The 12,297-nt window shown below is 49.1% G+C and overlaps 1 protein-coding gene across 2 annotated transcripts; it reads right to left on the bottom strand.

Moving 5' to 3' along the window:
- Positions 1–3,635: 3,635 nt before the first annotated feature.
- On the bottom strand, positions 3,636–9,831 carry PTP4A3 (protein tyrosine phosphatase 4A3; the record flags this gene model as incomplete). Of its 2 annotated transcripts, XM_079533733.1 has the most annotated exons (5): positions 3,636–3,753; positions 4,134–4,208; positions 4,738–4,868; positions 8,068–8,160; positions 9,727–9,831. In XM_079533733.1, 5 exons carry the CDS (start codon positions 9,829–9,831, stop codon positions 3,636–3,638), a joined length of 522 nt encoding a protein of 173 aa, XP_079389859.1. The 2 variants fall into 2 exon arrangements, with proteins under 2 accessions (XP_079389859.1, XP_079389860.1); XM_079533734.1 differs by lacking the exon at positions 4,134–4,208.
- Between the last annotated feature and the right edge of the window lie 2,466 nt (positions 9,832–12,297).

Here is a 12,297-nt window from a genome sequence, read left to right as displayed (position 1 = left end):
AAGAAAAACAAAATAAATCGACTTGTTCTATTGTAGACAATCACTATGCATCCTTGGAAAATCTGTTGCTCATAAACATCCTCATCTGAAGCTCTCAGCTCAAGCACCACAGTGTCAGCCTTACTACAAGACCTGTGACAGATATTTGCAAATGCAAAGTCTGCCACCAGACCTTTCTTAAATAAAGAATTTGCAATGGCTGTGGTGTTCTCCTTTCAACCACTGCTCCCACTGTGCATTCCATCATCAGACTGGCAAACATGGAGAACGCAAGGGGCATGCAAAGCCAAAATGCAAAGAGAGGCACACCTGTAACACCACAAGAGGACACGATCACAAATTGCTGCTCAGATTTATCCCCCATGTGATGCTCAGCCATGACTTACTGATGGAATGATGGAAGTTTTCCATGGAGGAGGGGAAGGAGATGGATAGGGATAGGAGGGATGAAACCCAGTTTGTGCCTTTGCTTCTGCAGGTAAGGGTGGGATTAGGTGGTTTGTTCACAGCCAAAGTGATGGAGGTGTCCATTCTCTGTGACTTCTGCAAGACCCAAGTCTCTATGACTGCTGAAGACAACTGGAGCCATGACAAAATTGGCAAATGTAGTTTTTTTACATCTCTTTCAACATGTTGTGGCATCTGAGATGAAACAGGAATTAGAATAAAGAAGAGACTGCACAATCAGCCAAGCTACAAGCCTTTGGTCATTCAGGACTTGCTCAGGTGCTCTGTTTCTACTGAGCTCCAGACTTCCCTATTACCATCCCAAGATTTACATTTAGGAATTGGCTTGAGATTTCTAACCCAGTTGGGATACCCTCAATTTCCCCACCCTGTTGTATTTCAATAACTGACCCATAGGCTTAAACGTTGAGGGACTGGTACCTTGGAGAAAGGAGCCCAAGTCTCTGTTAAAAAAATTCCAAATATTTGGCAGTCCAACACAAAGAAACCTCAAATTGAGTTAAAACCCTCTGTGCAAGGTTGGCAGCTCCTGAGCTGCTGAGGTGACCTGTCCAGAGCAGCACGTGGGAGGTGACAGAAAGTTCCATGATAGGAGGAAACATCCATCAGAGAAAAAAAAAAAAAAAAAGAAAAAAAAAAAGAAGGAAAAGAAATAGGGCAATTAAAGCAGCATGGTTTCTTCTGCAGTGACTCACAAAACTGAAAGACATCAAGACACTGCTCTGCCAGCCAGAGGTGCTCAAGATTTGGCCACATGGATTTTTTCAGGTCAAGGACTGCTTTTACATGAGTTCTCTATTTTTAAGGTGGTTGGGTTGATGCTACATGAAGTGCACTGCAAAGCCCGTCCCAAAGTGATCCCAAAACAAGCTTAGACTTACAACATCTCTCCTCTGTTTGTCAGGGCAGAAATAGCCCTATGGTGGTTCCCATCACTTCATCCTAAACCCTCCATAGGTCTCTAAGAGGAATTGGGGCTGCCTCAGTCACAATTCCAAGCCACTTCCTAAAACCTCTGGGGACAAAGCAGCAGCTACAGCACCTATTTTAGCAGCAGGACATGATGGGGCAGGAAGGGGAGGATGACCCACCCAGAGAGGTTGCTTTAATACAGGATCAGGCCTTTTAATCAGCCCATTTTATCACCCTTCCCAACAGAGCAGACCCTACAGCCACCACTGCTTTCCCCGTGAAACATGGGAATCAACAGCCTAAAATGGGGCACCAGAAACTCAAGGGATCTTGAGCAGCCCCACTATGTGTGGCTTGGTATAATAGCTTGGTATAACAGGTCCACCTGGCTTGGTACCATAAATTTCCCCTGAGGTGGTCATCTCTAATATACAGTGGGTCTAGCTCTTTCAAAGGGTTCCAAGCTCATCCTCAGCCTAACTTCCTCAACATTTACCCCAAGAAAAGAGCCCTCCGAACTGTTTCTGGATAGTCAGAAGGCACACAAAGCTCTGGAGATACCCAACACAGGGCACTGAAGGCATCTCAAGTTGGGCGGCCCCAAACCACAGATGCTGGGTGACTAGCTCACCTTGCCCAAACATCTGTGACTCTGCAGCTGAGGGGTATGTGACAGTGAGCCCAGAGGATATGAGTGACCCTGCACATAGCAGGGGGGTTGAAACTAGATGATCATTGTGGTGCTTTTCAACCCAGGCCATTCTATGACTCTATGATATATGGGACATTACTTAGGCCACATGAATGTCCTGGTGATAGTGCTGGGGATTAGACAGGAGGGCTGAAAGTCACCTCCTGGGCTCTACAGGGCAGCAATGGGAGAAATAAAGGCCAGAGGACGTGCAGAAGACAAACAGTTTTGTTTTTTTTTCCTTTAATTAGCAAATTTCTTCTTACCCTCATCAAAAGAAAAAACACACCTGTGCCCCCTACGTGCCCACTGCTCCAAGCATTCAAAGGCAGAAAGTTGAGAGATGTTTGCTGTCCTGGCTCAGGGGCTGCTCTGTATCCACCCCATGGCACATACTGGTGAGGATCTAGGGTGCCAGGTGTCACGTACATTGCAGATGCCAACAGAAAGGGAGGAAAGGCAGGTGCAAAATTTGGTGATGTGCTCTTGCCAGGAGCACCCAAAATCCTTTAGGAAAGCTCCCAGCCCCATGGCCAGCAAACATAGTGGTGGAGGACGTGGACATGCCCCAAAATGCACTTTGTGTTCACTGGGCATCACAGTCAGAACCTGGATTTGTGCCGTGGCTTGGGGATGCAATGACAAAGATGCTGAGCACATGAGCTCAGTCCCACTGCATCACTGCAAGCTCAGCAGAGGGGACACGGTGGGAAAGAAACCATCACTCCGTGCATTGAGTTTGGAAGCCATAAATAAGAGCATCCAGCACTTGGTGGGACCCAGTGTTGGCCCTGCACCCCTGAGAGCTGGGTACCTCAAAGCCCTGCCATCATCCCCAAATTTTCTGATGCCTTTGCTGTATACCTGCAGGGCCTGAAGGGGCAGTGAGCCCTCTGCAAACCCCATGGGGGATGATGGAGAGGGGGCAGGAGAAAGGGGACAGCACTGGGGGGCACTCAGCTCAGCCGTTCCCACGACCACCATGCTATGAGCTCCTTTCCTCTCCTTGCCATCACCATCTTTCCTCCCGAGGTCACTGAGCCATCCTCACTTCCAAACCCACTGCTGCAGCCCTTTTTGGGGGGGAAAGGGTGGGAAAGGTGGGTACCCCAGCTTTCCTGCTCCCTACCCCTCCATGGCTGGCACAGCTCTACCTGTATCACTCCCAAAACAAGTGCCCCTGTGCGCACTCTCCTTGTGCTAGACTTGATCTCAGTGCAATAGGAAAGGAAGGGGAAGAGGAAGAAGAGAAGGAAGGCGACAAAAGAACTGGCACATGAACTCCTTGCCTGCTAATGTCAATAGTCAAAGGGCAGCACTGCCTTCCCTCTCTGGGGCTGCAGCTAGGCTGAGCATCCTTTCTTGGGGATTCAGCAAGGCAAGTGCGCTCCAGGTGCTGGGACACGCTGGCTGTGCTCCGTGTCCCCCCCCTCTCCAGCCCCCAGCAGTGGGGTCCACGAATGGGGCAGTGCGTGGGGGTGCATGGGGCTGGGAAGAGACAGGGGAGATGTGTGCGAGTGCCCGGGTGTCTGTGTGCACAAATTTTGGCAAGAGGTCATTGAGGTTACATGATGCAGCATTTGTTCTTGTGGTTATGAGGGTCCTTAAACCGGAGTCTCTGCTTTGGTCGGTATTTTTCCAAGTAGGTCAGCTGCTTGCTGTTGATGGCTCCTCTGCGCTTTCTGCAAGGAATGATAACAGAGGGGTTGGTGCAGTCAGCAACACAACAGGAGAACACCAATCCAAACCCAGCCATTGTGGTGGAAAATCCCCCGCCTGGAGCAAATAACAGATTTTGGAGGCTGAAGCAGTGTGCATCCTCCAAGGACTGTGATGGGCATTGAGCCTTTTACAGCTCTGATTCTCTGATTCTCCCCACCTTACAGTGTCTTTCCCTGGACATCTTCAGGAGCTGCTGTGATATGGCTTTGGGCAACCTGCTCTGGGTGTCCCTGCTTGAGCAGAGGCTGGACCAGATGGAACCAGACGTCCCTTCCAACCCCAACCAAACCACTCTGTGATTCTGCCCCTGTGCTGAAACGCTGCTTGCCAGGGCACTTACTGTCGGATGAACTGGATGGCATCTTCATACTTCATCCCACTCTCAATCAAAGCCAGGGCAACGAGGACGGGAGCGCTGAAAGGCAACAACAGCAATATTCAACTCCAAACTATGCCTCCAATTTGGGCACTCACATTCCATCTCAGGTTGGGGACCACAGGGCGGTTGGGCAGGCACCAACACTAGGATTTGTTATTTCTTGAGATTAGGTTGCGAGTGTGGCCCCAAAGAGTGGCTGATCCCACAAGTAAAACCTACAGGACAGGGCTGGTAGCTGAGCTTTAATGAGCAGAAGGATTTTGAAGGCAAATTGTACAAGCAGATACAAATACCCATGCAAAACACAGCCTTCACGTGCTGCAAGGCTAAGCAGCAGCTCCTGATTTCAGTGAGAGGACTGCAATAAGATTACAAAAGCAAATGCACTGCTAGGCACTGAGCATTGCTGGTATATCCCCTGGTACCCAGAATTTAGCAAGTATGTGCTCAGAGAGCAGTACATCAATGCCTATTCCCACTAACACCCTCACTACTGCAAAACCCTGTTAAAAGGGGGAGGGGAAACAAGTGGCTGTTTCCCACTTTGTGCCAGACTGCGACTCACCGCCCCAAGCCAGCCACACAGTGCACGGCCACGCAGCAGCCGGGGTCTTCGCAGAACTTTGTCTTCAGTAAGTTGAGCCAATCTTCCACTATCTTGCTGGGAGGAGGTGCTCCATCATCAAACGGCCAATCCTGCAGGGATGGGAGAGGGATGAGAAGAGAGAGAAACACTGGCAGATCCCATGCTGAAAACTATAAAGGACCGCTTTTATCCTGAGGTGATGGCTTTTGGTGGGTGCTTATTCTTGGAACTGAGCTCATAGTGCAGCAAGGTGAGAACAAATCCTTTGGCTCAGGGTTTGGGTTGGATGATGCCAAGTCCATGATCCTCCTGACCCCTAGAAAGAGGCTCATCTTTTTTAAGTACCTCCATGACCTCCAACATGGTCCTGTCCCCACGTCCTCTTGCCTTTAGAGGCCATTGTCTGCCTCCTCCAGACTCATCTGGAATTTCATTCCAACACACTCAGGTTTGGCAGTGGCCGTTTGGCTGTGCTGAATTTTGGGTAGCCACAAGCCCTATCCTTCCTCTCATCAGCTCCCATCTAAATCCAGTGCCAGGAGCACAAAGCCACTTTGCTGGGGAGAAAAGCATTTCCCTCCTCCTCTGCAGTATTTTGGGGGAGGGACAGTCCCTCCCCTCCCTATGGGCACCACCAGACAGCTGACATTGCACATTTCTCCCAGCATAGGGATTTCTCTTCCAAAATGGGGGATTTGGCAGAAGGAATGTGGCATGTGTGACAACAATGGGCAGGAGAGCATAGCTGGGATGAGATGCAGTGAAATCTGACAGGTGAGAAGCACAGGGCCAGAATCTTTGCGGCTACAGGGTGAGTCACTGAGCTGCTGTGTTTGAGTCCCTGGTGTAAGATGGCAAAAAAGCACTAAGCTTCACTTCACTTTGGGATTTGAACCAGAAATGCAATGTCCATCAGGCTTTGAGAGGAAATGAACACGTTGGGCTTCAAGGCATTCTAGTGCTTGAGCCAAGGAGGATGTCCAGGACAGGACCAGTTTGAACCTATTCCTCAAAGAAAAGGTCAGGATACCTAGTCAGTATGTGATGGGATGACAGTTGGGTAGGTTTATCTTAGTGGCCTTTTCCAATCTTAATGATTCTATATATATGGATATATTTAGTATATAAATGGATATACTTAGTATATAATGTAGAGATGTCTCTGTATATCTGCACATATCTATCCACAGAAAAATACGATATAGATCTCCATCTGCTGAAAATATACAGAGATATCCATATGCTATAGGTTATCATAGATCTAAGATGTAGGCATCTTTCTATACAGGATATGTCTTATAAAGACAGGTAACTATATCCCACATATTGGATGTATAGGTAGGACACAGTTCCTGTGTAGACTGAATTCTGCCTTTTACCCTATTTCTGTCTGGAGTCCTCCAGGCTGAGTTTCTGCATCTAAGATACGTATCATAGAATAATAGAATTGTTAAGACTGGAAAGGACCACTAACATCCTCTAGTTCAACCATCAATCCATCATCATCATGCCCACTAAACCATGCCCCTCAGTGCCACATCTACCCTTTTCTGAAAACCTCTTGGGATGGTAGCTCCACCACCTGCCTATTCAAATGCCTCACTACTCTTTCTGAGAATTTTTTCCTAATATCCAACCTGATCTTGCTCTCTATATAAGATACGTCTTTCATCTAGGACTTGCCTATACTGATGGTTAGACTAGATGATCTTAGAAGTTCTTTCCAACCTGAATGATTCTATGATATCTATGATATTCGTTACATCCAGGATACATCTCATACAAAGAGAACTCTCAACCATCCCACACCAGGCAGCTCCCCATGTGCTCTCAGCACTGCCAGACTTCCCAGACTCCTCCTAGAAACTCCCTGTTCCAGCAGTGGAAAGGCTGGAGCCCACCAGAAGCATGCCTGCCCCATACAAGGACTTAAGCTCGCTGCCTTTATCCAATTACTCACTGTCTGCCCCGCGGGGCTCTCAGCTCACCTAGCACCGGTTGTGCCAATTCCCCAGCACGGCAATCACACCTGACATCATCTCCAATTATTTATCACCTGAGATAAAGACCAAGCTGTGCCAGCTCAGCATCCTCGCTTTTCTTTTTTCTTCTCACTGCTTTCTCCCTTTGATTCCCCAGTAAAAGAGCAAAAAAAAAGCCACTCTGCTTTTTTAATACCCCTCAGATAAGATAACGCTGAGGGTAACGGGAACGATGGATATCTTCCATGTGGGATCAAGGGCTCTCATTCCCTGGGTGCTTCCAAGCCCCAGCGCAGAGCAGCATAGGCAGCTGCGGGCTCAGCTGCATGAGTCACAGTTTCGAGTGCGTGGGCAATGCTTTCTTTTTTTAAAGCACCAGCCCAATTTCAGCCTGACGCCGGGAAGCAGGGAGTTTGCCTGCCTCTGCCTGAGGCCAAAGCTGGCTTTCAAACCCTGCCTTCAAGCTCCCGGGCAAGCATGAGCGATGCTGAACAAGGGATGCTAAGCGGACCCTAGGGATGGTGTTTGCTGCTCAGTTTTGCCCCAGCTTTGGGAAGCATGTGCTGCATGCTGGTTCAAAGCAAGCTGAATTTCTCCTTCTATTTGTAGCTTCTTCCCTCTGTCGACCAAGGAAAGCCTGTGTTATTTCGTTTATTTTGGAAAGAATTCCCCACTTGTTAAAACACTCCCTTTGCTGGCTGCGTGGGAAGGTTTGCTGCAGGAATCCTATTTGAGCAACAGTAGCTAAGTGGGAAGCTCTGGCTGCACGGCAGGGAGCCTGCAGCTCAGACAACACAAAAATCTTCCAAAGGCTTCTGCAGTGCCGTGGAAAGACCGCAACTGCCCCAAACCCACATACATCTCCTCCGTCATCTCCTATCTGTCCTGGACAGAGACCAGCCACTTCCAGCTTTCCCAGCAGGAGCCTCGTTATCTTTAAGTCCCTCTGATCGAATGACGTGGGTGCCTGGACATGAAGCAGAGATGCTACTCACACCACGACAAGAATTTGCTGACTGAGCAGCCTTATGTCTCACAAGGGATTGGGTAGCAGAGAGGTGTCAGGACCTTGGTGCCATCCCCAGTTTTTCCTCTCTGTTCCCTAAAACCCATTTGAGCCAAATTGTCCACAAAACATCCATTTTGGGATGTGCAAAAAGCTGAGTGCTCACCTGGAGCAATACATGTCTGCATAAAACATTGTATCCCAGTGCTGCCCTCCAAGAATGTGGGGACCCCAAGCTTGTCTGTGTCCCATCATGGAGCAGCATTTCTTTTTGCATCCATGGGATGGGTAGGAGGCATGGATGGGGTGCCCTCCACTTACCATGACGGTGATGCCATCCTTCTCTAGAGGGGTCTTGTCATAGGTCACTTCACACACTCGCACAACTGTGGTGGCACCATACTTCTTCAGATCCTGGAGAGGGAAGGAGAGGTTTTATGATGAGCAGATATGGGAAAATCCCGCTGGGTTGTACCTTGGTTATCCTCAACATGGCCCAGCCCTATGTTGACAGGTTGCTCGTAGAGGTGGGCCTTCCCTGGAGGTGTTAAAGAAAAGGACAGATACGGCACGGAGGGATATGGTTTAGTGGGGCATGGTGGTGATGAGTTGATGGTTGGACTAGATGATCTTAGTGGTCTTTTCCAACCTTAATGATTCTATGATTCTATGATCACATGGACCATATACTCCCAAAAACTGCATCATGCCCAAACCTGGATGCCCAAGCAAAAATCCCCCATAGTTGGCACGGGCTAGGAAGGAAAAATTTCAACTAATTCCCAATGAAACATTAAATCCTAGAGCACCAAACCTCCACATAGGCATGAGCTTTTTTCATCCAGAGCATCATTTCATTTTAAAGCCTTGGAGGTATTCAAAAGCACATCATATTCCCCATATAAGCAACCAAAGCTTAGAATCATAGAATATCCTGAGTTTGAAGGGACCCATAAAGATTATTGAGCCCATCTCCAGGCTGAAAAAAACCAGCACCCAGGGGCTCAGTGCCAAGAGCAAAACCAACAGCATGGGGCATGATGCTGAGCTGCAATGGATGTCCTAGAGAAAAATCCCCAAAAAGGAGACAATTCCTCCAAAGCAACAGATCCTCTAAAGGAGAAATTATTGGGTGTACAGTGAGGATTCAACTCCCCTGCAGAAGTGCATGGAGATGAGTGAGTGCTTGGCGCATTCCCCATGAATTCACTGAGCATTTGCTTGAGGCTTTTCTTTGACTGATGAAGGTGTTTTGCTGCTGTACCCCATGAGTTAATTACTTGAACGTGCTGCAGGCACGCCGGGACTTGGGCTTTTTCCAGCTGGGCTTATCACCCGAGGCATGGATTGCCCCTGGATTACGTGCTGGTGTATCAGCCCCGGCCGGGCGCTGAATGAGATCATCCCTGTGCCTGCTTGTGGCAGGCTGGGGGCTTGGATGATCCTGCTGATCCCCTCCCTGCATGAGGCTTCCAAATCACTAAAAATCCCTGTATGCTCAGCCAAAAAAACCTGCAGATCTGGAGGGAAGGTGAATTTTGCCACCAGTGTGGTGTACAGGAACACGGGGTGGTTTTGCCCACCGTCTCTCTGCTGCAACACCGTGGTGATTGTGCTTTTTTCTTTGTGTCTATAAAGTTTCTTTGCACTCAGAGGTAGCTTTGGAACTATTTGGGGTGAGAAGTCCTTTACTGACATACTGGAAAATGCAGGGGAGGCTGCATTTGTGCAGCGCTTCTAGGGAGCTGGTAGGGGATGCAATGGGGTTGACAGGCCCTATACTTAGAGTCCTCCAAATATCCTGCCCCAAGAAACAGATACGGAGATATGGACCATGGATGGGATGCCAACAGGGCTGGGTACCAATAGGACGCTCCATTGCACTGTCCAATGGAACAGGGTCTTCCCATTCCATTCCAATGAACCATTTGCAGCTTAGCTTTTAGCCCCCAAATGTAATCCACGATCCCTGCTTCTTACCTCCAAGAAGGTGCTCAGCGTGGCATTTGTGGGATTGTGGGTGATGAGGAACCTCATGTTTTTGTAGCAGACCTCCACTGGTGCAGGGCGGTTCATCCGGGCCATGGTGGGACAAGAGAAGGATGATGCAGAGGTGATGCTGATGATGGAAAAACCCAAGAAAAGAGTGGTGCGGGGGGGAAAAGAAAAACCAACACCCCTCTCTGCACTTAAAAAAAAAACGAACAAACAGAAGAGAATGGAGAACTCAATGTACAACTGCTGTGCAAATAACCCCAGCTCCTGGGAGCGCGCTGGCTTCCTCGACACACCGCAAGCCCCCGGGGTGAAAGCCAAACAGTAATAATAATATTAATGACAATAATAATAATAATAATTACGAAAAAAAAAAAAAATCCCTTTGTTGTAGTGTCGGTGTCCTTGGTGTGTGCAATGGCGAGCGGCTGTCGCCTCCGGTGCTGCGCTCTAGAAAGGCCTCTGCATATGGGGATGATGGTGGCACAGTGGTGGCCCCGTCACGTTACCCCATCGGGGTATGTGGAGTACTTGGGGGTGGCAAGGGGGACCGGGAGCCTACGGGGCGGCGGCGGCCGGCAGCGGTGCCTGGCTCGGGCAATCCATGCACGGGAGCCTTGAATGGTTAAATCCAAAGGTCGGGATGCCGGGAGAGGAGAGGCGTCCGGGGACTGCAGAGCTCAAAGCTGCTTCTCAGCACCTCCATAAATCCCGGTGGAGAGCGAGGCTGTAAAGGAAGGAAAAGCAAAACATAGTGGTCAGGGCAGTTCTGATGAGAATACCTCCAAAGAAAGCCCTGGGATGGTGCCTTGGAACTGCCTTCACATCCCAGTTGATGGGATGCTGAGATGGGGGCTCCTCCTGAAATCAGAACAGGGGTAGAGAGACAAAACTCCACTTCCATCCAAGGGATGACCTACAGCCTTTCACCGCATCCCCACTGAGCATCCCAAGCCTCAGCACTGACATGTGGATGACACACAGGGTGCAAGGAGGAGAATGGGGGGGCTGAGATGGTGAAGCACTGGTGGTCCTGATGTTCCTCTGCCTGGCTGGCACGTGTTCACCCTAATACTTCTGCATCCATCTGCGTTTTTCTAATGCAATTCAGCCCAGCATTTTCGTAATCACCCAGCAGCACCCAAGAGAAGCTCACAGACACCCCATGGGGATGACTTGTTGGGGCAGCAACCCAATTCTCACCCATCCTGTCTCTCCAGACCTTACCGGAGCGTTCCAGCAATATTTCCACCATGCGCAACGAGCTGAGCCTGCCCCTAATCAGCCACATGCTCCCGGAGTTACTCGAGCAGCTAATGTCAACCAAATGCATCTCTAATGCTCTTAGGCCACCTAAGCCGCCTGCAAATGAGCTTTTTTCAGGGGAACTGGTGGAGGAGGGGGGTGGCATGCATGTGGTTTTGTAGCTCTTGGGAATGGATGCTCCCTTGCTCACTCTGACTGCTCATCTGCATCCCCACTGTTGCCAGCATACTGCTCCCCATAAAGTACCCCACAGCAGGGACACATCTTTGCGTTCATGATCATAGAATGGCTTAGGTTGGAAAGGATCTGAAAGATCATCTAGTTCCAAACTCCTGACACAAGCAGGGCTGCCAACCACCAAATCAGACTGCCCAGGGCCTTATCCAACCTGGCCCTGAACGCCTCCAGGGATGGAGCACACACAGCTTCTCTGCACAGCTTATTCCTGCACCTCACCACTTATGAGTAAAGAATTTCTTCCTAACATCTAACGTGAATTACCACTCTTCTAGTTTTTAAAGCCATTTCCCCTTTCCTTATCACTGTCAGGCCGCATAACAATGACAGTGATGGGAAGAAGGAAGCCAATGGGTTTGCCCAGGACGCAAGTTCTGGAACATGCTGACCTCCCATTGTGCACAGGTACATCCAAAGGTGGGTATGAACCACATATTCAGAAATGTTCAGCATTAAATTTCATTCTGGCCATGAAGATTAAGACAGTGGGAACAGAGAAAATAAGATTTCCCCCATGGACACGCCTCCAGTCAACATTGAACAGACACTGGTGAACGTGATAATGCTTTGAGCCCTGCTTTCTGTTGAGGGAAACCTATCATTTCCCATCAGACTCTTGTTTTGAAGCTCGTCCCTTCCCTGGGTCAGTGGCTGCTTAGCACCGCGTGGCCGGAGCCTCAAAATAGAACATAAGTACATAAGTAACCTGAGCTGGGAGAATATGCATCCCCTCTCCTCTCCTCCCATCCATTGCCTGGAAAATTCCCTCGACATTGCTTTATACTTAAAAGCCTCTGATGTAAAGAGAGAAAAAGGGGCTAGGAAAGGGAACACACACTGAGCAGCTCATCACACTTCCCAAACATCATTTCTAGCCACTCCACTTGCTCTGCACTCTCTCTCTGCTCCCTCTCCACTTTGTTTTGCAAGTGGTACCCAAGGAATGAACAGAAACAGAAAAAGTGGAAAAAAACCGAACAAACCACCAAAAACCAAAACCAGGGAGCAGCTGAAGAGGCATGGGGAAGCTTTCCAATGGAAACGTGCCCAAGT

This window comes from Tetrao urogallus (assembly GCF_951394365.1).
Source record: "Tetrao urogallus genome assembly, chromosome: 3".
NCBI classification, from domain to species: Eukaryota; Metazoa; Chordata; class Aves; order Galliformes; family Phasianidae; genus Tetrao; species Tetrao urogallus.
This window is presented reverse-complemented; position numbering and strand designations above follow the sequence as displayed.